The 25,996-nt window shown below is 48.7% G+C and overlaps 3 protein-coding genes across 6 annotated transcripts in view; 1 reads left to right on the top strand and 2 right to left on the bottom strand.

Moving 5' to 3' along the window:
* Positions 1–1,565: 1,565 nt before the first annotated feature.
* Positions 1,566–13,935, bottom strand: LOC139050535 (serine-arginine protein 55-like). 2 transcript variants are annotated; one of them, XM_070527043.1, is made up of 8 exons: positions 13,793–13,935; positions 12,654–12,787; positions 11,266–11,336; positions 10,080–10,220; positions 8,506–8,581; positions 4,312–4,385; positions 3,291–3,410; positions 1,566–2,599 (listed from the first exon to the last, which is right to left on the bottom strand). In XM_070527043.1, the coding sequence occupies exons 2-8, from the start codon at positions 12,774–12,776 to the stop codon at positions 2,353–2,355; spliced, it is 852 nt and encodes a 283-aa protein (XP_070383144.1). In that variant the 5' UTR covers positions 12,777–12,787; positions 13,793–13,935; the 3' UTR covers positions 1,566–2,352. The 2 variants fall into 2 exon arrangements, with proteins under 2 accessions (XP_070383144.1, XP_070383145.1); XM_070527044.1 differs by having other exon boundaries at positions 8,506–8,578.
* Positions 13,936–16,922: 2,987 nt separating this feature from the next.
* On the bottom strand, positions 16,923–24,405 carry LOC139050534 (serine/arginine-rich splicing factor 5-like). The gene is made up of 9 exons (XM_070527042.1): positions 24,213–24,405; positions 23,459–23,583; positions 22,812–22,882; positions 22,175–22,261; positions 21,113–21,182; positions 18,350–18,423; positions 18,165–18,266; positions 17,863–18,039; positions 16,923–17,431 (listed from the first exon to the last, which is right to left on the bottom strand). The coding sequence occupies exons 2-9, from the start codon at positions 23,579–23,581 to the stop codon at positions 17,113–17,115; spliced, it is 1,023 nt and encodes a 340-aa protein (XP_070383143.1). The 5' UTR covers positions 23,582–23,583; positions 24,213–24,405; the 3' UTR covers positions 16,923–17,112.
* Positions 24,406–25,029: 624 nt separating this feature from the next.
* Positions 25,030–25,996, top strand: part of Ino80 (chromatin-remodeling ATPase INO80) — an 81,366-nt gene continuing 80,399 nt past the window's right edge. Inside the window, exon 1 of one of the 3 annotated variants that reach the window (XM_070527780.1) lies at positions 25,030–25,242. The gene's annotated coding sequence lies outside the window, so the exon portion shown is untranslated. Of the gene's footprint in view, positions 25,301–25,996 lie in introns of all 3 variants that reach the window. The other 2 variants (XM_070527778.1, XM_070527779.1) reach the window with 2 other exon arrangements.

The raw sequence follows: 25,996 nt of genomic DNA, 5'->3' as shown, positions 1-25,996 counted from the left end.
GTCTTCTGTCACCCCCCTCCCCCGGGGTGTAGCCGGCGGAAAGAGGGGTATCTTCAGACGTATATGACACGCCCCCCCCCGCCCCCCTATTGGCTCCTTGCACCCGGGGCCCACGCCCCCCCCCCCTGTTGCTACGCCACTGTCTGTTGGTAGAACCGTTCGTGAGGCGCAGTATGATGTGTTGGAGTACGTCCCGCCATTTTCTTTTAAAACAAAGCTTCCTTTTCCTAGTTGCATTTCGCCTGGGTCGCTTCGAGTTGATTCGCATCCCATAAAAAAAATGAAGCACGTCCTGCGGCGGGATTTGAATCTCGGCCCCCCCAGCGCAGCAGCCACTACGCTCTAACCATTACGCCACAACTTTTTACTTACATGGCATCTATTGCATCATGCACAAAACTTTATGCTAGAAACGTGCAAGGGCTATCCAACACATCACATATTGATGGCCTCTAAAGGCCACGAGTTTCCGATAGCATATCGCATACTGATGGCCTTGAAAGGCCATCAATTTGTGATGGCCTTTCGCATATTGATGGCCACCATGCGCGCGTCAGTTTCCTTGACGCCAAAGACGCAGGAACAAAATGGGCAAATTTGTAATCACTTCAATAACCCCTTCACAAAGGCCTCGCTTCGCGTAGATTCTAACATGTTCGTTGGATCTGCATTTTTTTCGTCTATAAAATGTACGCACTCAATTTTTATAATTGTGCTATGCGACGTGCCCAACACTGTTGGTATGCGAACGCGCAGAGTAAGCGGTACTTTTATTCAGCATTAAAACGTGTTCAGCAGCAAGAAACGTGCTCAACTTTATCGAAAAGGCGCCCCAGTAGGATAACAGACAGTGTTGGCCCCATACGGCGAAGTATCCGAGAATCTTGCAGTGTCCAAGCACTTTGTTGTTTTGTCCATGCATTCTACACTAGCCTTTCTCCTTCCTGCATGCAATGTCGAATTCATGTTTTGTGGCATTGGTGATCTGGCAGGGTAGCCCTTTGCTGCTTTGGTGTGCTTGCATGCATTCTCCAAGGCCGACTCTTCAAGGAAGAGCGCTGCCAGCACTCGTTTGCACCTATCGACTCCTCCACGCTACACGTTTGGGAGCCTCAGCCAGTTCATTGAATGTATTGTGGAGACCCAAGGGCTAGAAGCTTCTCAGATGGGGTTGTGTGCCAGCCGCAGGGCTGTCTTATATGCCATCCTTGTTATATCAGCCTTTCACTCTTCCTCCCTGTTCATGTGATGGCAAGGTAGGGAGCCTGCCAACGACCAGGCTTTTCACCAGTCTGAGGATGTCTTGTTCCCCATTCCTGTCCGATTATGAGCCACGTGGGCTATCATGTGGTTAATCTGTTGCATTGTTTTTATGTTCGTGTTTGAAGTGTGGAGACGGCCGACATTCGATTGCAGCCGCATTCCCAACTATTAACCTCTCCGGAACAAGTGAACATTTTGAAGCAATCGGCATCAATGTCCGAGAGGGTGCGATGAAGGTACATGAAGTGCACACTGTCCAATATGCTCAATGTCCAAAATACAGTGAAAGCAACATAAAGAAGGAAAGTGATGGGAAATTTTTATTACACAGGTGCAAACACAATCTTTTACAAAGAAAGTAACCTATTGCATGGTTCACCAAATGATGTCTTTACAAAAGGATACTATAGACCTCACTTTTCTAAAAGGCTTTAGCAATCCGCCATTTTAAAACAAAAGGAACAATTACTTTCAATCTCACAAACAAAAACTCCCTAATGAGAAAAATACTGAAACACGGTATGGCTGCTTCATGTGCGAATTTCTCCTTCCCTCTGAACATAACTGAACCATGAACTGGGTAGAGCACGATTATAAGTGGGAATCTGAGTAACCTGCTCCCTTTGTTCGCAAAACCTGCTACAGCAACCTAGAAAGAAAAGGTCGAACAGATAAATGGCTACAGTTCCATTCGAAGTAAACCTCCACACAATCTTTTATACTTGCAATAAAGAAATAATTATCAAAACAAATGAAGCTGTGATTTCTCATGAAGGACATTGCAGCCCTTCATGCTTAGCACTGATGGCAAGATAAACCTTGTGAAAAAAAAAGGGGGGGGGGGGTAAAAAAATGGTTTCCACATTGTGCACAACATTGAATGTCACGATATCTCCCACTTCCCCTCTCTCGGAGCAGACAACAAAAATTGGTAGCAACTTCCACAGGCATCAAATGGGGTGGCACAAGAGAAATCATGGTGAAGACACAAGAGCCTGGCAAGTATAAAAATCAAAGAAGCAGCCTGCCAAGCAGGAAGCATGGCTTCATTGCTTCAAGCCGAGGGGAAGGGAAACTCGAAGCCCCTGCTCAGTCGTCGGGGCTCTGCCGCTTGGAAGGGGGCGACTTGGAAGATGAACGGCGCTGCGGCGACGCGCTCCTGCTCCTGGAGCGGGAGCGGTTGCGTGGACTGTCGGAGTGGCTCTTCCTGCGTACCGGAGACTTGGATGCCGACCGGGAGCGAGGAGACCTGGAGCGGGACCTGGAGCGAGAACGCGAGTCCGACGTCGAACGGCGGGACCGGGATCGAGACCGGGAGCGGGACCTTGAACGGGACCTGCAAAACAAAATGCGCCAAGTTGTTCTGCCTGAAAACGTGGCCTTGATCACTAAAACACACACCCTGTATTCACTCTGTAGGTAAAGCGGCATCCAACGTCCCTGATGCACTGACAGCTTGTAAATAAACTGTCTTAAACATCAAACATTTTATTTGCACACGGAATGAAAAAGCGCTGAGTAAACCTTCATCGCACAAACCACAATCAGACACTAAAAACAAGATTACTCCCAACTTTAAGGATGCTAATTACGGTGAATTGTATTGATTCAAAGCTTGGATAAACCTCACGATCAGAAAGACAAAAGCCCACTCTGCTTATCCGAAAGAAATCCAAAGATTTTAAGGGCAGTGTAACTAAAACGGGCCTTCAAGGCCATGAGAGTGACAGTTTTACATTCAAGATTTCGAAGGACCATTACCAAGCCTGTTTCGGCCTCGCTCCATTGCCCTCCCAGTAAAGGCAGCAGATTCTCTCTACCACATCTATCAGCCCCAACAGTATTCTGAATGGCTGCGCACGGAAAGTGTGCAGCATGTTTCAATACCGACATTCCTCACAGTTTCAGCCCACTGGTCCTACAACCAATGCACAGCACCGGGAAGCCGAAAAGACAAGCACAGCTCGCACCAAAGAGATGAACAGGCGTGACTGGCCAGGTGCGACAAGCCCCTGCCAGATCCTTACCGGTTTGATGCTCGGCTCTTCTTCGACTCGTAGAGCTTGATCCGGCGCCCACTCAGGTCCGTGTTGTCCAGCTTCGACAGGGCATTCCTCATATCCGCATAGTTGGAGAACTCGACAAGCCTGTGTAGACACACAAAAGAACGGAGAATTGCTACGCTGTCTTACAGCTGAAAGCACCGCATTTACTAGGACATAAGGGGCGCAAGGTCTTTAGAGAGCAGCTCTCGGGCGCCCGTTCCTGTGGCCAGTGTTGACGCCGTCCCTCGGCATCCTGGTAACCGAGCAAATGAGCAGTGAAGTATGAAAGAGCGAACGCGGATGAAAGACGGCGATAGCAGAGAGCGAGGAGGAAAGTGAAGGAGGAGCGTAAACTACTTCACCGGCCTAAACTAACTGCTATTTAGTGTCCTTTTAAACTTAGTACAATTGTTCCCGCAACCGCACCACTGCCCCAGCCCAGAGACGAACGAGCGTGAAACATTGCACTTGCTAAGACGGCACCGTACGTTCGGTCAGTTTCACACAAAAAACGCACCCTTCCAAAGGGTACCCTATCACTAAGCGTCTACGCAAACTGCAAGTATGGAGGGTACAGCCAAGACGGATGACTGGGCAGTACATGAATTTGCCCGAGCTTCAATCCTGGCATCAAATGGCATTGCAACTTCGCAAACCATTGCAAGAAAATATGGCGTTATAAACACTTCCCAATTATAAATGTTTTAACCATGTTTTAACAACCCAATGACTAGGTGAGTCTGTGAAAACAAGTTACCTTATGTTTAAAAAAAAAACTACGAGTGCTTAGAAATTTAGAAGGCTCAAGCATGATGGGCAGCATCACATCTGAAGCCGCAAGCATGAAGATCAGACAAGTCTATGCACTAGCCATGCTTCCCATAGTAGACAAACGATTGCAGGGCCGCTTTTCCCTCTAGTAATTTTTGCAGTACACTCTATCAGCTTGGTTGGGTAAACAAGTAACAAGCCACCACAAGAAGCATCTTAGCACAGGACGTACCCTTCGTTAGGCCGGTTGCTGTGTGCATCCGTGAAGGTCACCTCGCCCGCCTGGCGCATGTAGTCCTTCAAGTCCTACGAGAGGAGAGTCCACCATGGAAGGAGAGGGAAGAGGGAAGGGAAGACAGCCGGAAGGGGGGGGGGGGAAGAGGCAAAGGGTAGACACACAGGTGAGAACCAAGACACAGCCAATGCTTTGTTCCTGAACACATTTTTCAGCAAGCTGAATAATGAGAAAGCTGCTAGGTTCCATTCATTCATTCGCTCCGAAGTTCACCGATGCTTCTCCAATGCCAATCTCTGTCGAGTAACGGCCCGCCAAGAGCCTGCATTGCGAGGATCGGTACCCCTCGGCGTACTCTAGCACACGAACCCTTAACCCATGTGCCATGGCCAGCATAATCAGTAATGTAACAATACCAAACCCACCTTTTTGACATAATAAAGCTAGCCTCGCAATTTAAAAAAAAAAAAAACGTCTGGAATACAACTGCTACAAGAGTGGATTGGCACTGTAGTCAGCACTTTCAGAATCACTGGGCTCAAGCGCAAGACTAATGAGAGACAGACAGACACTGGCATGACGACAACCAGTCAAGTTGTTCGTACCCAACTTATATTAGGACCAGTGTTTCAGTGCACCTTTAGTTGAAAATCAAATTGTTCGCATGCCACCACTGTTCTGAACTTTGGCAACAGTTGGCGATGCAAGTTAGTTTTAAATCCCAGTGCAATGCAGCTCCGCAGGTGAGCTTGGCTTTCCCCAGCACACTATGTAATGCGAGCACAATGTGTGATAACAACCCAACTGATTGCTAGGAGTGAAGGTTGTGCCGCAATGTGCTCTAGAAAACTTGACTGCAGAACCTTTGCGCATAAATTATCTGCTAGCAAAACCTTCTGTCACCCTTCTATAAGGCAGTCTCCTTGACCCATGTGCATAAAAAAAAAGAAGAGGGCATCTACAGGACACATGGGCATGCACCTTTTGCAAGCGTACTGCAGACTGTGCGTCTGCAAATCTTCTATAAGCACAAATCTAGTGCTACCTGCCAAGCAGATGCCATCGAAGGAGTCTGCTTCGCTTGCTCGGCGCGCAAACTGCAAATGCCAGGATGCAAGAAAAGAGGCACATTGACGAGAAAACAAGCGGCAGTTCTTTCCTTCTCTCGGGGTCCGTTTCGAAGTTCGAAATTTGCATTTACTTTTAAAGAGGAATCTCTCAAACAGTGTGAAACAAGGGCTGCATTGCACAAGCTTTTGCTACCTAACACTTCCTCCACCTAGCACTAAGCCTAAGATTTACCCGACAGAACAAATCGTACAGCAATTTAGAAAAAAAAAGTGTTTCCACTTCATTCATGAGATGTTCCAAGTAAACGGGGAGAAAAAAAGGAGAGAGAGAATGAAGACTAAAAAAGAAATTTCCCAATAATGCCTCATATCCGATACATCTACCTTGCTCCAGTGGCCTTGCCATAACCTCAAGCTTAACGAGGGTTGCAATGAGGGGCTTGTTGGTAATGCACCTTGAAGGGGTGTGCGGTAGCGCGATCAAAAGACGGGACAAAAGAAGACGCAGAGGGACACAGTGTTGTGTGCGTCCCTGTGTGTCTTCTTTTGTCCCGTTTTTTAATCGCGCTACCGCACACCCCCTCAAGCTCAAATGGTGCATCACCACCAAGTTACGAGTTGAACCCACAACTTGCATCCCAACAAAAGGTACTAAATATTCAACCCCTTTGCCAGCTAAACGAATCAATCCAAGATTTCCCAAGTCATTTCCCAGTGACCAAGAATACCTATGTAGCTGCGCGTCAGGCACACTTGCCGCGCACGTTCCTAAGCCGTCGAAATCTTTCCGGCGATACCTGTTACTGCCGGTCCCGACCCGCGCTCCCGCCCTGGTCCGCAAAAGCCACCGTACAGTGCAGCCCACGCACAAAGAGAGGACAGCCGCCCCAACAGCCGCGGGCCGCCGGGGCGGCCTCGGCTAGGGGGGCGCGGCGTCCGGTGGGAGATTTACCTTTTTCGGGGGGAAGGGGGAAGCCGGGGGTGGTCCCGATCCGCGGACCACCCCCCCACCAACCAGAGACCGAGAGAGCACACCCATTGCGAGAGAGACCACCCTTGCGCACAGAGACCACCCAAGACAGAGACACCACCAGCGCCAGTGAGAAGGTGAGACCGCGGCCGCCAGCAATGACGGTGTTGCGCTACGGGCCGGTAGTAGCCAAGCCACAAGCCACAGCAGCCTTCCTTAGTGCATCCATCCATCCATCGAGCGATCCGTGACTGCCGGGTGTGTTTCTCTGACACCTAGATTGTGCGGGAAGCCAGCCAGAGGGCGGCGCGGGTTGGCGAGCCCTCCGTGGCCTGCCCAGCTACGGGCTTGCTTGCAAAAGCGTAGCCGCCCTACGATCCCTTGGCACACTGTAGCCAGCCACTGGGCTGGTGGTGGTAGCCACATCCGTAAACCAGTGCTGGTGTGCTAGACACAACCTCCTTCAGTCAGACGGCGACCTTCTTAGTTGAGGGGGGGAGGGCGTTGGGGGGAATGAGGAGAGTGATGCAGCAACAGAGAGAGAGAGAGAAACAGTTGGTCACTCAAGAGGGCACAGGGAGCTGGAGCACGGCCGAGCGTCTCGGGCAGCAATCGCTCCCACTTTGGAGTCGCCAACGTATGTGGCTGAGCATTTGGCAGGCACTATCCATACATCACTGGCTTTTATGAAAATTTATATTTAAAAAGAAACGATTTATCATCAAGGTCCCAGCCTTAGGTCCCATTTAACTAATACCTTCTGTACAAGATTACTGCAAAAATTACAAAGAAAAATGATTCCCACAGCAGCCTTGACCAATGCCTTCCCGTGAGTGTCATGAGCAACCAATTCGGCAAACCTTAGAACAGTTGGTTCACTCAAGACATTCAACCGTGCTCCAGTTCACCACACAGCAAGGCGAATAGTTAACGATGTATGTGAGTTGTTAGCTAAACTTAGTGGCCAATCAAGCAAAACGCGACTATCTAAGTGATCCCCCTCCCCCCTTCACCCGCCGCTTTTATTCAAGGCCATGTAATCCGAGTCACATCTGCAGTAAACAGTGTGCAGCTGTGTTGACTGCTCTTGACAAGCTGTGCTCCCATAAACTTACATCTAACGTGGCCAATACATTGGGCATAAAAAAAAAAGAAAAGGAATGTATCGATGAGTAAACAATAGCCTAATCGTTTCTAGCTGAAAGACTTGAGAACAGGCCCGGTTCCTGCGGAGTAGCAGGAGACGCGAAGCAAGCAAGCACCTCGGTTTGCTACAAAGCCCCCCTTTTTGCAATTACAACCAAACTGCAAGTGGAAACATGCAGGCAGCCTGGAACAAAAAGTCTGGCCGCAGTTGCCTACTTCTAAAAGGTTTATTTCTTTAGGATTTTGAGTCTGAGCTTTTTTTTTACGTTCTGCCCCCCATCAAAATGCAACTGTCACTATTCGGAATTGAACCCGCCACCTCGTCAGCAGCAATTGCTGATCCACCACGGCCGGTATGCTTTGAATTGGAGGCAGCGCGTAACGCAGAATGACTCCGGCCCCCCCACTGCGAAGCTGCCCCTGCAGCTCAAACGGCTGCGCTTACACGCACACGGCTGGTAACCTACGCAGCTGTTATTTTTGTCTGCATACAGAATGTTCCAGAGCAAAGCCCTGTCCCTGCACTTTCAGATTGCAGTGCAAACATTTTGGAAGCAATGCAGCTGAGGCAAAATTATTTCACTTTGCCTTATGGGCACTAAGCTGCTATTTAAATGCAGCCACAAAAGTAACAAGGGGGCCACCCTTACCTTTCTTTTAGCCGCCATTTGATTAAACAACCGCATTACTTTTTATTCGAACAAATGCCTTCCTTTCCTAATCCAGGGAGGGAAAAAAGTAATGGAGCAACAATCACCACAGCCACACACATACCGTCAGATGCAAACTTCGGCAGGCATTCAAAATTACACTGCCCTGCAAGCATCTCCCCATTTTTTTTTTCCACCACCCAGTAACTCGAAATCAGCTTAAAACATGGCAGCAGTTTTAAAATTTCGCCCTTCAAAACACATGCAACAAGAGCGCTTTCGACGTGCACACACAAGCTCGGATGGCATGACGATGACACTTCGAGACCAGTGGGGGGCTGCCTCGTCCATTTACCTGCCAGCTGACGTGACTGCTCAGGTTCTCGACGACCAGCTGGTAGTTTGTCCTCACCGGAGGCCCAAACCTACTGCTGGTACCAAACCGAAGAAAAGAAAAAAAAAGAAACGAGAATGCTGCTTTATGCACACTGGCAACAGCAACAAAATACATATATATTTATATCAAGAGTGTAGAAATGTAGGCCAGTTGGTGCAGCATTGTCAAGGACAGAATGGTAAGGCAAGAGAGCAAAACGAAACAGAAGCATGAACTCCATACTCAACTTACAACTGGGAATCCATCCCTTTGTCAAACTGTTACGCATGGATAGCTCAAAGATTTCTGACGAGATTTTTTTTACGTCACATAAAGAGGTCGCTGTTGTAGTGCGGTTGGTGAGTCACGATAAATTGGTTTGCTCCATTTCTGCGGTAGCTGCCAACATGAGACAGGCTAGAAAAAAAAATGCATGCGGCACTAGTCTTTTAAGCGAGCATCATCGTATTCAGCCTTGCCACTACATGACATCACAAAATTTCGCTGCGTCACATGTAAACAATGGTGCCAAGGATTCCAGGTCCAGCATTACGCGACCAAGTTTAGAAGTGAATTAAAATACCTTCCAATTGTTTCACAGCCTTTAAGCTCGTAATATGTCATCCAATCATCCAATAGTTTTATTTGTGTGAAGAACATGATGCGGAGTTTCGAAATCTTCGAAAATGTGTTAGGGCTCCTTTACGTATGCTAACACGGTTTAGCCAACACACCTGACCAAGAACAGTGCCAAAATGGTCCTCAAGTTTCTACAGCTTTTCTAAAGCTCTTCTAAAATTTGCTTCCTCTGGGCACTGCATCCATTGGTCGGAAACACGCCACCTGTGGCACGCAGAGGCAACTACAGAACTGTTCTAAGAACATAGGTCGTCAAAAAGCTCGCTAACTCCCAGGTATACTCAACCATGCAGGCACGCAAAAACTCAACTCTTTTGGCCCGAAATGAACTAAGTTCATCTGAGGCCTCTAGAGGCATGCTAAAGATAAAATTATTTGACCTGCATTAGTAAATGACCCTTTCTACAACATATACCAAAGAAAAAATAAACGTGAATGGATGCTTGATAAGCAACAAAAGATGCAAAAAAGGAAACACTGGTGGCACAACACCACATAGAAGTTCCCGCACCAACTAGACATTACGCCACGGATTTTGACTGCGTCTACTCGGGTCTAGATAATTTTTTTTTATCGGCAAAGATGGAATGAGTTGTACTCTGAAGGAGCCAAAGCATGAACTTAAGAAGTTTTCAAAACCTCCACAACATCAGAATAGACCAGATACGAAAAAATATTTCGAAATCGGCGACATCACACCGATATACAAGCACTGGGTTTTGCCGTTGAATTCCAGAAGGATGGAAGTGTAACCTCTATTTTCATTCGTCTAACAATCAACCAATTACGGCAAAATTAACCAATCAGATTGTAGAACTCACCCCCGAGTCACGCATACAAGCACCTTTCCAAGGGTTTTGCCACCCCCTGTACACAACCACACTTCTACATGTACGTTAGCGACTCCTGCTGACCTGTCTCTGGCTCCACCCTGGTATCGCCCTCCTCCACCGCCTCCACCTCCTCCTGGTGGCGACCTCCAGTCCCGTGAACCTGGTGCAAGGATCCTGCCCCCAGGTCCACGGCGACTTCCGTGAGCCAGCTCCACGGAAACCCTGGCAATGACGGAGAGGAAACAAGAGTTATACTCACTCGCAGCCTCTCTCTCAAAACAAGCACAAAAGTAATTTTTAAAAGGAGCTGCGTAAAACCTATGATGTTACGGGAAAAGACATGGGGCGTGAGCACCTACGATCAGCCGGGTTACGGCAAGTGCTAAGCTGTTGGTTAGCACACACTCCCATCTGACCTTTTTGTTTGCTCGTTTCATGTTCTTATTCCTTTAGTGCGCCTTTCGTAGCACTGTTTGGCACCAATTCGCCCAGTGCAGAACTCCTATCACCCAGTGTGTCCAGCCCCGTGTTCCATTTTAGCACACCTCTATGGCCAAGCCATTTGGCCAATTACCACCTCTGCCCCATCTTGCAGGCCCATGTTGACCACACCTCCCGAGCACGCACAATGGACCACAAACATGGAGAAGTATTAACCCTTACTGCTCCTCACTGCCCATGAGCTTTGGTACATAAACCTGCAACTCTATATCCGCAGTAGTGACATTAATAGCCGATGAAGTTCAATGTCTCAAATCCCCAGCCTAGCTACAATAGACGCTGTAATGGCCCACAGCTCTGCAAGAGGTTACAAATGGCGCGAGAGCACCAACCGACAACGGCCAGCGCTGTCTCGCCTATAAAAACAGCGAGGGCAGGCACGTGCGTACAGAGCATAGTCCTGGGCGGAAATAGTGCGCTGGGCTATTCCAGTAAGCTCCACATAGCTCGTGCTGCATATCCCTTTTCAACGCCAACAGAAGTGTGCACGTGTGCTCCCGCACACACAATGGTTACGTAACGAGTGGTTGCAAACAACAGATGTGCCGACAAACAGCAGCGGCTATGCCGGATTCACTGAAACAGCCTAGCAGACGACACTGGACACCAGAAACGCTTGGCACAGGTGCCTAGCCTCACCACTTGTGCACGTGCGACACTGAGCGATGCTCCAGTGAGATTACTAGAATAGTGTAGAGGTGCACATCAATCTCTCCCATACTGATGAACTGAAGTATTTGAAGACTTCGCCGACCACTCGACGTACCTTTCTCCAAGCAGCTCCTTGCCATTGAGGTCCTTGATGGCATCGTCTGCATCCCTGTGGTCTTCAAACTCCTGGAAACGGCAGGAATAAAAAAAAAAAAAAAGAATATCAACTGCGCACCACCAAACATGCGCATCTTTTTAATGCCGGCTATGAGTTTTAAGCGGAGGGACACACTGCACGCTTTTAATCGCAACTGAACCTGATCGGGATCAAATTTCTCAATCGTGATCGGCTTCCTTGCGCGAATTGCGGAAGGGGGAGCCAATCGCAGTTCAGAAACTCAATCCCGATCTGGCTCAATAGCAATCAAAGGTGCATCGTGTGATAGCCATAGAGGATGCGGTGACAAGAGTTTAATTACACTAGTTTTACCCGGAGCGAAACACCAGTGTACAAGAGACGACGAGAACAGCAGTGCGGACTGCAAAATCTTTAATGGTGGCTGCACCCAACCACGACATATTGCACCAGTATTCTCGCTGGAGAAAACATGTGGCCTACATGCATGTGACAATTATGCTGCTGCCAACCTTTTCAAGCTGGCTGCCATGAAAAATAGTCCCTTGACTCTGCAATATGGGTGTCACAAGGCCGCTTCCGATTGCGATCGAAATTCTCGACTGCGATTGGCACCTTTGCGCAAGCTACCAGAGGGAACCAATCACAGTCAAGAGTTTCGATCCGGATCAGAACGGGCCTTGCGACACCAATATAATACTCCAGTTATGCTCCAGCATTAACTGAATTAGCAAGTGAGGAGTCCTGGTCCCTTTTAATGCAGGGCAGCTGTTTTAGGCACCACAGAATTTGTACGTTTTTTTTTTTTGGCTGTCTCACACAGTTCACTTTGTCACGTCATAAGAAGCCAACACTGACACCAAAGACAACACAGGGGAAATTACTTGTGCTTAATAAACAAAATAAAGAAACGGTAAGTTAATGGAAATTAAAGTGGATGAAGAAACAACTTCCCGCAGGTGGGGAACGGTCCAACAACCTACCTTTGCATTATGTGAAAGTGGTGGTTTTTTTGATCCACGTTCATTTCCATTAATTTATCGCTTCGTTTCATTTATTAAGCACAAGTAATTTTCCCTATGTTGTCCTCGGTGTCAGTGTTCGCTGGCTTCATACGATGGCGACTAATAAAAAAAATCGGGCCCCTCGGTTAAGCCCCTTCTCGTTAATTACAGTTCACTTTGATGTTTTTGTTAGTGCACCTGTCGTGTCACCAGTTTCGCAATTGAGGTCAAAGCTACAAGATGGCGCCAGCAGCGGCTCTGCTCACTGCGTCCAGCGCCTCCGGTTTCACCGCAACTCGGGCACACCATATTGCACGAGGTAAAAAAAACCACCCGAGCAAGCGCGACGCAAGGCAGACTCACCACAAACCCAAAGCCGTTCTTCAGGTGTATGTCGCCGACGCGTCCGTAGCCTTTGAAGAAGCGGTCCACGTCCTTCTCGCGGACCTGATAGCTGAGGTGCCCGATAAACACCCGGGTTGTCATGGCTTCCCTGTCTTGAAACGAAAAAGAAGGTGGTAAAAGCGCGCCGCAAGTTGCGGAAAACTTCAAAAGTTGGCAGGCACGGCGGCTAAACGATAAAAAAGAAAATGGCGACAACACGCCACGGGCAGAAGTGCTAGTCGACGATCGGGCAAGGCAAGTCGACTACAGCGATTGGGGCGACTACGCCACATATACGCGGCGAACAGGAAAACAAGATCGCGATAACAGCTGCGGCCTTTCGCTGTAATTTTTTCTTTTATTATTATTCTTATGCGCCGTAGGCCAGGCGGTAGGACGGGACTGACGATGGAAACGCGGCGGGGACATTTTTTTTTTCGCCAATATATTTTTTTTAACATGCAACAAGCGCCAACTACTGCTAAGCTTTTGTTTCTTCTTGCTCCATCTTTTTTAATTCTTTTTGTTACCGGTCCGCTGACTATTCGTGTCGCTTGGAAAGTCGAGGAACGCCGCCGGCGTTCCCCCCCCCCCCTCCCCCTTCCACTTTCTTACCAGTGCCAGGTACGGAAAATTTGCGAGCACTTTTCAAGGGAACGCAGCTCTCCTTTCGCGTAGGCGGACAAGTTAGACAGAGAGCTTTGGTCGTCTCGCGGAACTACAAGCGAGGCTCCATTAATCGCCAGCATTAGCTATTGCGCATACGCCAGGGCAAGAATGAAAAACGGGAAGGTGGGGGTGGCTAAGCGCGCAAGATGGTGCAGCCTGATCGACGAAATAAGTTTTAAATAATGCACTGCAAAACTCAACATTGGGGAAATTACCGGTTCTTAAGGAGCCTAGCGATGCTGAAGGCGCAAGCGGACCAACAAATATGCAACCGGCTTCAATAAATAATCGGGCCAGCGAGATAAACAGCGGCGCCCCGGCGACCCTGCTAAGCCTTTCCGAAATATGCGCGTCCCGATTGTGCCGTTGGACGCAAGGAAATTAGCTACACAGCTGCGGTTGAGCTGGGCATGATAAGAAAGCGATTAGTGGTTCAGCTCAGCACTTACCAGAACTTCGCGATGCGAAATAGTTAGCGTTGCAGATGGTTAACCATAGGCCTCTCGACACTACGCAACAGCTACTCCATAGAATAAAGAACCAACGCAGCTCCTTCCCGGACAAAAACAGTGCCGTGACGTCACGCTGTCACCTGACACAAAGAAAACAAGAAAAATAGCTGCAAGTTTCGTAAACAAATACAATGCGCCAAATTTTGGAAGCCGCAAATTGTAGCGTAGCTGGGTTATTTCTGTGCGCTGAAAAGCACTAGCAAAATTTCGACACTTGTGCGTGTTGTGCGCACGCGATCTCCTTGGCTGCCTATGGCCTCTAAGCTCGGTTTTTTATGCGTGGTAATCTCAGAGGCCGTAACTAGCTGTCCTACAATAATGCCTAGGAGGGCACTTTGCTAAAAAAAAAAAAAAGCATCACAATGGCAGCATCTTTATTATAAAGTCCAGAGACTACATGTGAAATTTTTATGACTTTTTCTTTCTAGTGTTTTCAGCTGCAACGCCAAACGAAAGCAGAAGTTGGCACGACGAGTTATCTGTGATGATAGTGTTTCATATTAGTATTTAGGAACTCTATGTCTGTGACATTACGAGGAACGATTGCGTCTCCACGGAGGCGTCGTTCCTGGAACACTCTACGAGAACAGCAGCACGTTAGTACTTACATGTCTATTTTAGACCAAGTGATTCGTCTGTAGGACATCCGAATCACGTCCCAATTTTCGAGCACTGTTTCGGAAACAATTGGTACATCCGCCGGTTCGGGACGTCCCAAGGTTATCCCGCATGGACCTTTTCCGGCATGTGAACACTTCTGCTCCAATGAGGCTTTGTCATAAGGTTTCCTCGTAACAGAATTATGTTTTGTCGCACTTTCTAATTACAATTCTAGCCTGTCATGTCTGCCACTCGAGCGTACGTCATAATTTACGAATTTACGCATCTGTTACTTATGCTTCCTTTCTGGAACGTTGAGGGTGACAGAATGGGTATCAAGAGAGGGGAAGCGCAGTAGAGGACGGCAGAAGACTAGGTGGTGCGACGAAATCAGGAAATTTGCGGGTGCTAGTTGGAATCGGTTGGCGCAGGACAGGGGATCGCAGGGAGAGGACTTCGTCCTGCAGTGGACATAAGATAGGCTGATGATGATGATACTTACACTTAGGTGCACGCTAGCTCTGCAGAGCTGGTGTAAAGATATAACGGGCATGCCCGTTATAACGGGCATGCCCGTTATATCTTTCACACAGCGTATGCAGCGAATATGTCATATGCTCGTAATATGTACGCAATGTCCCTCTCAGACACGCAAAGGATGTCCGCAGGACATGGATGTCCATGTCCAGACGATATCCACAGGTCGTATTTGTTGTCACTAAGCGGGACGTTACGGTGTTCTAATTAAGATATTCTGAATTAAGAACTAAGATACACAAGAACCCAAACTTGGCTCAGGTGGTTCTGCGTGCATGGCCGATCGAAAGCTTGTCAATCGGAACCCAAACGCAGATTCGTTTATCCGCTGTGCCATTTTTAAACTCCCAGCGACGACAATGACGTCGGAGGGATATTCTGTGGAAATTCTGCTGCCAAGAAATGGACGTTCTAAGCACGTGTCCAATATGCCCTGCGCGGACATCCCTTCCCTAGCTGTACGTTCACAGCACGACGCTCTATACGTGCGACGGATGCAACGGGTAGAGCACCCACGCATCAAGAACAGATACATCACGTGCGAGCACGCGAGTGAAGGGCAAAAACCAACTCGGAAGACAAAACACAATTGAAGGACAATTAACCATTCACATGCCGATAAATGGTGATGACTCAATTAATGACATAAACCCACTACGAGGGATAGGTCATGGATCATGCGGTGATACGATTAGAAAATTTGTTAACACACACAAAAAAAAGGAAAATAAATATCTACGTGCAGTAGCCTGGGAAACATGCGTGGTAGAATGTCCGAGACACGGCACGAAGATTCGGACAGTATTCGTGTCCTACAGACGAAACGTTTTCATCTGGGCTCTCCCTTTATACGGAATGAAAGACCTAATCCTGTACCACAGTTGCCGAGCTGGTTTACGCAAAAGAACCAATCGATCTGCATTCAGGAAGACTAGGATCACCCAGAAAATCAACGCGCCAGCCAACCCACCTGGCATCACACTAACCAGTGCAGAGGAGCTTCAGCTAATATTGACAATGGGCACCCTGCTGCACTAATCTAGGGAGACAGGCATGCAACACCCAAGGCCGAAACAAGTTGTGGGACAACTTAACTGCATCATCCTACACTAGAGATGGCAGAATACGAATAGTACAAGTATCGTATAAGCCAAATGCGGACATACTTGTAGCAGGAAGATTTATTTTGGTACGATTGGGTACTACTCCTGTACCTAGTGGTGCAGGAAAAACGGCCATCAAGGACAAAGGATCAGTTTTAACTACAATTGTAAAAACTGCACACACAGCCTCTGAATATCAGTAGAGCTTGGTTGCAAACAAGCCATCGAATATTGAATAGCTGTAGCAAGACAATGGCCGAAAAAAAAAAAAAGAGCTGCACAAGGATTTGCATGTTACAAAAACCCAAGGAACTGTTGCAAGGAAATTGCTGGCTGTAGCATAAAAGGAACTACTTGACTGCCAAAAAGACGAGCAAAAATTCCAGCTGAAATGTCAGCTTCTGCTGCAAAACCAAGCGCCTGCATTACCACAGTTTTCAAGAACTCGCGATATTTTGTTTAGCAGGCAGAGAACAGCAACAAGACTAACATTCAGTTATTGCAGAATATTTCGCCAGCTTTTACATCTTTAAATATGTGAAATAACCTAAAAAAATTATGGGGTTTTATGTGCCAAAACCGCTTTCCGATTATGAGGCACGCCGTAGTGGACGACTCCAGAAATTCGACCTCGTGCTCAGCAGCCCATAGTAACTGAGCAACCACGGCAGGCTAGCTTTTTCGAATACGAATACTTGGCGTAATATTCCATTGCAATATTTGCCCCACCCTAATAGCATATTCCTCCTGGTAGCTGCAACAAAATGCTCCCTCCAGGCAAATTTGCTTGGCACACCGTACATTGCAAGAGTAAAGAAAGCAATTCATTGTGTGACATACATGATGGGTTTATTACATGCCAGTAAATGAAATATACAGGTCAAAAGGTTACTATATACAATGTCCAGGACATCTAGGGGAGGCCCTGAGAATATGAAAAGGGAGCAAGGACAATGGCAAGAGCAACGCACAAGGCCAGCCCATGTTTTAGCTGTGCGAAACGAACAGGTCGTCACTTCAACTGCTATCATTGGAGTTGTCATTGTTGTTCTTGACAGGGGACTTTGACCGCGAACGGGAGCGCGACCTAGACCGGGAGCGAGATGCCGAGTGGTGGCGGTTGTTGGTCTCTGGCGACTTGCTGCGGCTCCGGGATTTGCTCTTTGACTTCGATTTTGACTTTGAGCGGGACCTGGAGCGCGATCGGCTGGCAGATCTAGAAGGGGCTCGCCGCTTTGGGGCTGGACTTCGGGAGCGGGAACGCGAGTGAGTTGGCGAGCGCGAGCGACGCTTGACTGGAGTCCGGGAATGGCTTCGTCGTTTGGCACTCCGGGACCTGCGCATTTGAAAAATTGCACCGATGAGAACTGCTGCCAGTCTTAGGATGTCAAAGACAGTCACAGGCACTGCGGAGAGAGCTCTTTCAGAACGTTGGCACCAGTTTTCCGCACAAAGAGTTGGTCCCGAAAGATAAGTCATCATTGAACTCTCTGCAGCAGTGAATGAAACAGTACTGCCCTGACACCTTGTGAAAGCACTTTTCACATAAGAATGTTAAATGCAATGAAGTACACGTGCTAGCTACAGAGTTCTGCTCACAAAGTAGGTACAGTAGCTTATGGGTGTACAAACCAATGGTGCTGTCACACTATCCAGTCTTACCAGCACCTTAACTAGCAATTGACTAACTAGCAACTAGCTTTGGCTTTGCCATAACACTAAATAGGACAAACCCATCGTATGCTTGATGGAAAAACCCCCACAAACCTTGATCGACTGCGGCCACGGCGGGCTGCACTCCTGGACCTAGATCGGGATCGAGACCTGCGCTTGACCGGGCTACGTGAACGACTACGGCGCCGGCTCCTCGAGCGTGAGCGAGTTGGACTGCGGCGACGCCGAGAACGGGAACGAGAGCGCGACCGAGAACGGGACTTGCTACGCCTGCAACGTAACATCAATCACAAGTCAAAACATGCCAGTGGTACACTCAGTTACACTAAGGGGGCTCGTGCAGGGGGGGGGGGGGGGGGTTCCGAGGGACAAGGACGCACTCATGATTTACAAACCTTTTTTCTTCAATGAGGCGGATGCGCCGACCACTCAAGTCAGTGTTGTCCAACTTGTCCAGTGCGTTCTTCATGTCTGAATAAGTGGCAAACTCCACAACCCTGCATGAATAAAATGATGCGAGATTCGTACAGACACCTGACAAGGCAACGCACACTAAAAAGCCGAGGAGCAAGACTCGTACCCTTCATTGCGGCGGAGGCGATGGGCATCGGCATAGGTCACCTCGCCAGCTTGCCGCATGTAGTCTTTCAAGTCCTTTGCAGAGAAGAAAAGAAATGGACGCCAAGATTACACACACATTTGAAACCACTTGCAACAGCAACCCAGAAACACCACCATGTATACAACAGGCATCTTGATGGGTGCCAAGCAGCATCACGAAATGAACAGTTTGTGTTGGAGGGGCACATCGGAAAAGCTGCCACAGGCTGCATCCACAACAGTGATCCCAGTGCATTGGCCACGGTACATACGTCGGTCTTGCAAGTGAATGATCTCCAGTAAGTCCACAAACAAGTCTTGCTAGATACTGCAGAGCAGACATGATGTGAATGTAGCCTGTGGCAGAATCGGCATCGAAAGTTTGTACGTTCAAAACACTGGAACAGATGCCTTTTGTCACTCAAAAGTCTGAAAATAAAAAGATGTCGCCACCAGGTCCCCGAGACGAAGGAAGCTGAAAAAAGAAATGCTGCCGCTGCTCAGACGTCCACGGCAGGAGGAGGAGGCTGTTCGCGGAGTACAAAGTGGAAGATGCTTTTGTTTGTGAAAAGGTGAGGCGTCATACGTGATTTACCTGGCTCCGCCCCAAGAACCCAGGCCCAGACAACCAAGGCGGGGGGTAGGGGGCGCAGCCAAGAACACCGAGCCAAGCCCTTCACACGAGGGTAACGCCACACCAGGCGGGGGCCGCAGGCCTTCCCACAAAGGGGATCTTCTCCATCCACGGCAGAGGTCCATTGGCCAGGCCGCGCGCAGACGCCCAATCACAGAGAAAGAAGCCCCGCTGGCCGTCGCCACTGCCATCTACGGTAGGCCCCTCATCATCTTTAGTTGAGGCAACAACAATGCCCACACACGGCCCCGTTAAGCCAGTAGAGTAGGAAGAAGACGGCACGGTCCCTCCGAGCGGTTGGTCCACCGCATACACCCTAGGGGGGGCTCCACCACGCTTTACCGGTCCTCCACACCAGGATGGGGGGGCGCTCATCAAGGAGTAGCCTTCATCTCAAGGGGGGTAAAGGAGGGAAGCCTGTCGCACCGATCCGCGGGTAGGCGGCGCACAAAGGCTCGCTCCCCCTCTGAGCAGTGCGAGAACAGAACACACACACGGCCCGTTATTGCGTTGCTCGTCACATGGCGACACACAGCAGCTACTAGCCTCCACCAAAACTGTCCCCCCACCAAACGGAGAACTCCGTAAAACAGTTGTATTGCAAGCAAGATTTGCATGTGTGCCCAGACAGCGCCACGTGTGGCAGTACACGCAAGACTTCCCAAACTACCATCATGTTATCGTTGGGATCCCATACAATACTGCCCCCAAATGGGAAACGTGTGACCCGTGAGCATGCCTAGCCTGGAAAATGAGTTTATCGGACGCAAACTCCTTGCGACTATTGGAGGCAACCGAGCAGAGCATAGTGGTCAGACTATCGTAAAGAAGTTCCCGTGATGCATGACTAGTCAACGATCGATTTTCCGGATGCCCGATAATTGCAACTCCTCTGCGGCACCACCATGGCGACCCATAGAGTCAATGTATAAGACTGTCTGAAATTTCAAATGCAAAAACGCTTTGCTGTCCGATTACCCAGACTTTTTGCCATGACCGCAGGACAGAAACAACATTGGTCGAAGCCACTAGCACCGCCATGTTATTTTACTGCCTCAAATGGGTGCTCTCGCAATCTACTGGTAGCTGTGGCCACCACCATGGCAACACTATGCCTAGCTATGACGTTCGCTGCCAAGCTTCTTGCTGTCTAGTACAGTGTTTTCGATAAAAACAATTCACTGCAGTTGAGAATGGCACAGAGTCCACTTTTGTAATCCTTGCCGACAGCTCAGAAAGCATGACGCGTTGCACACTGCCAGTTCCCTAAAGTCAGTTTCGCCCCAGTACAGTAGTGATACACGGTGAAGTTCACGCAAGTATTGCGGTGAAGCATACCAAGAGCAGGCAGATGCAACTGTCACGGGAGACTGTATGTATTCCTCAATTATTACATGGGTGCACCCGTCGTTTCTTGTTGCAGTACGAGCAATGATATGCCTAATAAGTGTACTGGCCAGCCTTCAGAGCCATTTCGGATGTGCCTGTGGCAATTTGAGCCCTTGGGGGCAGTAAGAGGCATGCATTCATCTTTTCAGACTGCTTGATTTTTAAAATGTTTTCGCAGCCCTTCGGGAATCCGCAAAATCGCATGTTGACTATATCCTAAGTGCTATCTTGGAAGCCAGTGTATTGGATTCTGTGGTGCAAAATGCATTGAACAGTGCAGGAGACGACTATGGACGGCCCGTGTTGTGCAATAGCCATACTGGAGCAACATAGCTAGAGGGAGTGCAGCGGAGGAGCACATTTGATGAAAGTACCATTCTACTGCGCTTCACACCTTGATGTTCCCATGTGTAACGAGTGAGGTGTCAAATGCCTTTTCAATATATAAGTGAAGGTTTTCTAGAGGGGGCATTGATGTTGATCTATACCACTCAATGTGTTACTGAAAACAAAGAGCACCGAAAAAGAAAAAAGAAAATTGTCTGGGTCACACAGCAAAATGCGCATTAGTTACCAGTACTGTAGGCTGTGCAGCCTCCCATTTACCTAACCTAACAATATTAAGGAGTCTGTCAAGACAGCTGGCTCTAAATACCTGGCAAGAGAAACAAATGGCTGCACAAACGCGGATTCAGTGTATAAACTAGCAGGATGCCTTACCTGCCAGCTCACACGACTGCTCAAATTCTCGACAGTCAGCTGGTACTCCGTCCTTGTCGGTGGGCCATAGCTGGTGGGAAAAAAAAAGTGCAGTTCACAATGGACAAGTGGGATAGACTTGGCAAGACTTGACAAGTGGGATACGAACACTGCCTTTACATATAGCTGGTACGGTCACATACTCCTCTATTGAACACATTTGCGCAAGCTTGCAGCACTTTCAATATGAACAGACCAAGCTCCAATTGAGAAGCATTACAATACGAGACGCACTGACTGTGCCTAGTTGAAGGCTGCTTGTGCAGAAAGGGAAGAAACAAAGCAAAAACAGAGGCAAGTTGGCATGCTAGCAAAGAAACGCCATGAAAAAGCAAACAATGTCAACAAGGGCACAAGACGAGCTCAAACGCTCTTTAACTTTTCCCCTTGGTGTAGCTCCTCAAGCTTTTTCATAGGCCATGCGCTGTAGGCAACATGGGTAGACAGAACATTTCTATAGAATAGACAGCAATACAACATGCCTCCACAATTAGCTGTAAAGCAGAATGGGCAGCGATGCAGTAAGCTGGCCACAAAGGAACAAAGCTAGGAGGGAGCCCAAGACGAGAAGCGGGGGTCATTACTAAAGATGAAACGCGACGCCTGGGACAGGAACGACAATTAGGACGCTGAGAATCCATCAGTTGGAAGTTTTCCGCACCACAGCAATTGGTCCCGAAAGATGGACATCACGTGAATTCTCAAGCGCGCTACTAAACGTGCCGGCGTGGAAGTTCCAGCAAGCCTTTGCAAGACAACTCCCTCCCAATGCTGTTCTGTCCCTGCATTCATTCCTCAGGCCGTTATGATAAAAGAGGTCATCCCACACTGAATCTTGGGAATGCCATGCCATACGTAGCTGCTCACTACATTTGATGCTACGATTCCTTAGTCGTTTTTACGACCAGACTTCACGACAGCCACGCAATGCTCCGTCCTAGTTCATTTCCTTTTGCCCACGAAACTGGCCACTCAAGGCTAAATGAAAATGCGGCAGCCGAACAGCAAGGAGAAACCACCAACCGGCGCCTTGGTGGTGACCTGGATGCAGCACGCGAGCGATAATAGTCGGCCCCACGTCGGATGCCACGGGCCAACTCCACAGAGACCCTGAAGAGAAGAGAGCAGCTTGTTAGAACTGTGTCTGAAGTAGCGATTTTGCTTATGTATTCATCACAGAGGACTTCCTAAATAGAAGAGGGGAGGGGGCAAGTAAAAGGTTCTTTAAACGTAGTTTTAATAAATGTTCTGAAAAATTCTGAGTGTCTCACGGCATTTACCGTGTTACATCATGATTAGACGAGGACTGGTAAGCTTTTTCACTGCATTAAAGAAAGCTAGGTACCATGAAAATTGGTTGTCATTCCTTTTAAGAAAGCTCAGGCACGATTTGTGAATTTACGTGATGCCAAGGAGTTGTTGGCCAAGTGGCTATGCATCCTTTTAATGCCAAGTTAATAGGAAAGCAAACAGAAAATTTTAGCTGTCACCCTACCTACAAAATTCACCGTGCTCGCTACTGTGCATGCAGAGCCTCTCGGAACACAAATCTCATTCTGCAGAGAATTCTGAGCAATTTAAACACTCAAAATAGGATCTGGCCTATGCACAGCTTACACACAGCCCCTTACAGTTGCCCGAAAATCGCAAGACCACTTACCGGTCTCCGAGCAGCTCTTTTCCATTCAATTCGTACACGGCATCATCTGCATCTCGGTGGTCATCAAACTCCTGCACGAAGTTCAAGAAAGAAATAAGCGTTGCCGTCCCAGACTGTGAATGGAAACGCAATGTAAGGTTTCACATCAGCAAGATGGTTTCCGGCAGCGTCTGTTGGACCCGAAAGATGTTTGGCAAGCTCATCACAAGCAGCAGAGCGGTATCGGTGACCCTCGAAAGGCCGAACGTCCAGGCATTTACGTGCATGTACTTGTAGACATTCAAAGCTCGTTGATCAGAAAGGCGCGCATAGGCATTCTAGAAATTATAAACTGAAGCCTACATCCACGAGGGTGCTTGAAAGTCTCATAGTAAATACAGCGCGCCATCCGTATGCATGCGTCACTGAACAATCAATGTTCTACGCGAAATTCCTACAGACGTATTACGACTTGACATACTTTAATGGCGAATTCGGCAAATAGCACCGGCGCGCCCAGGGGGCGACATAAGGGATGAAAGGGCGACAACAAAGGCTTGTTAGCGGCGCTTGCAACAGATGGCGCTGTCAGTCAAATGGAGACAACGTCCCGATCCGTTCCATGAGCACGAAGTTCGAATCATTCCATTAGAGGCACGCCTACTTACCACAAAGCCGAACCCGTTCTTGATGCTGATCTCGCGGATTCGACCGAAGCCCTTGAAGAAGCGCTCCAAATCCCGCTCTCGCACTTCGTAGTTGAGGCGTCCGACGTAGACGCGTGACGTCATCTCTGTCGGCGCCAGACAAAAGAAGGGGGAGGGGAATCATTACTAGAGCGCGCAAGCGAAAATCCGACACCCGAGTAAGAAAAAAACAACAATAACAAAACAGCTATTAGCACGCCGAGAATTCATCAGTTGGACGTTTTCCGCACCAAAGCAGTAGGTCCCGAAAGATGGACATCACGGTAATTCTCGAGCGCGCTGTCGTACCAGCCGGCGTGGTGGCAGCTCCAGCAAGCCTTGAGCGCGTCAACCACGTTGTACGGAAGCAGTTTGTGGGGCGATAGAAAAGCCGATAGAAAAGTTAGCCCAAACTACGAAAGGTTCTGAACATCCGCTCTCTCACTCGTTCACAAAACGCACGCGGACAAAGCGTGGAGTGCTTCATTACGCCGGCAGAGAAATTGAAGAAAACTCCCAATGTTCGCAATTCGCCGTACATAAGGCAACAAAAGTTCAATCAGGATACTGTCGAATCCTGGGAGGCACTAGGGCATCGAGAGATGACGGAACAAGATGGCCTTGGAATAGCCCACTACTGTGTTAGGGTTAGCAAGGCAGCGCGCTACATGGGAAGATGCAGCCTGTTGCGCACAACAAAAAAAGGGGGTCACAAAAATTCACGCCGTGTACTCACCAAAGCCACTTCTGCTGGTGCGACTTCAATTAATGCCACGGCCTACGTTATTCCTACGAAGTTTTTTTTGCTAATAATACGAGAGGACCGCGCTCAGAGCACGAGTACGCCGAAGGTGACCTTCCTCCCACACGACGCCCAGATCGCAGCCACGACGGGGATTCCACGGACATCGCCAGGGCGGCCCAGACGAGCGTGGTTTTGTTATATTGGAACTCTCAACACCAGACGTCTTGAAGTGCGTTTCAGTGTCTGTCAAAGCGTTACCTAAATTACAATTTTGGGAAAGCCTCAAATAAACTCTACAAAACAGTTAAAATTTTATTGAAATAGTAAAGTCGCAATATTGTTTTCAAATCAACATCTTAGGTATTGTAGAGGGCAGCATAACGCAAGCTACTTCGTTCTAATTATGATTGGGCAACGTTGGGCGTGATATCGGATAATATCAAGGAGGATATATAAAAATTTTTATGTATCCTCCTTGGATAATATATCTATTATATAACAACTATGCCAATAAGTTAACATTACCGTCACAAAATAAGCTTAAAACAGTGTCTTATAAAAAGTAGTGGTTTATTTTTCAGAATTTTAAAAGCTTTTGTTAAATTACCACCCTTATAACTTTAATTAGGTATTGTAGTCTGCGTTCGAGGCTACGCATTGAGAGCGCTGCGTAGCGCTATTTGTCCACAATATCGTCTGCTCGAGCATTAAATTCAAAACGAACAGTTCAACAACGTCGTATCGAAATTAGTAGCTCGCGCTAAAAGTATCTTGCGGCGCCGTTTAAGTCAGGCGGGCGAAAGGCCGCGTTTAAGTTCTCACGGCGGGGTTCGAGGCTAAAATGGATATGGCGTGTGCTCGGTCCGCTGCCGAAGCGAAGGCGAGGGGAGTCATGGGACCCTTTTCGCCCCGCATCTGCGAATCAGCCGCACCATTCCGAGATCGCCATTTTGTGCGCAACGCCAGTCGTCGGCCGCGATCCCATGGCCTCCCGGACAGCCTCGCCACTGCAAGCCAGCAAGTAAGGGCCGCTCGGCGCTCGGGCCCCCGCGTCGGAAAAGTGAACCGCGATCCGAAGGGTAACCCCCCCCGCACCCTACCCTTCACTTCGATTCGGCGCGGCTGGCCGGGCTCGGTGTGCACCGCGCGCGGTTCTGGCCCGGCGGGTTGCCGTTTCTTTTATGAGCACGTCGATTGGCGTGCGCAGCTAGCTCACGACGCGCGTCTGGGCTCGCCGTAGGCCTAGACGGTTCGCGTTCCGAACCGAACAGACTCGTACGTCGCGTTTGGAAAAGTGCAGGCAGTGCCCCCCGCCTTTCGCACCACTGAACATGTGCGTTTGTAAAGCGGTCGGGGCAAACCCCAAGTAGTAACCGACCCCCCCGACTTCCCTTTATTCGTGTTTATTTTGTTGTTTCGTCGCTTTAACCTCCGGCGCTACCGCTCGTCGGTAGCAGCCGTTTTGGTGTAGTACCTTTCTGAGGGTCACCTTTCCACGGAAACAGCCGGCGCGATACAGTTGCGTGTCGGAGATCGTTGCTAGGCGAGGTCCCAACAGTGTCCTCGTAAATACCGGCAGTCGTGTGCTTTCATGCCCATTGCCTGTCGCGCATCTCTCTTCTTTGAGGTGCGCGACCACGTTTTTTTTTCTGGACCGCGCTCGTCACGTATATCGGGCGCGCAGCGGAACCCGGAGTGTTTCACCGGTTCGATCGAGTAAGGAAAAACACGTAGTTGTGTGGATGCTTGTCGCGACGTTCGGGGACGGATGCTGA

Source organism: Dermacentor albipictus, chromosome 10 (assembly GCF_038994185.2).
Source record: "Dermacentor albipictus isolate Rhodes 1998 colony chromosome 10, USDA_Dalb.pri_finalv2, whole genome shotgun sequence".
In the NCBI taxonomy this organism is placed as follows: Eukaryota; Metazoa; Arthropoda; class Arachnida; order Ixodida; family Ixodidae; genus Dermacentor; species Dermacentor albipictus.
The sequence above is the reverse complement of the archived record's forward strand: the minus strand, read 5'-3'. Positions and strand labels throughout refer to the sequence as shown.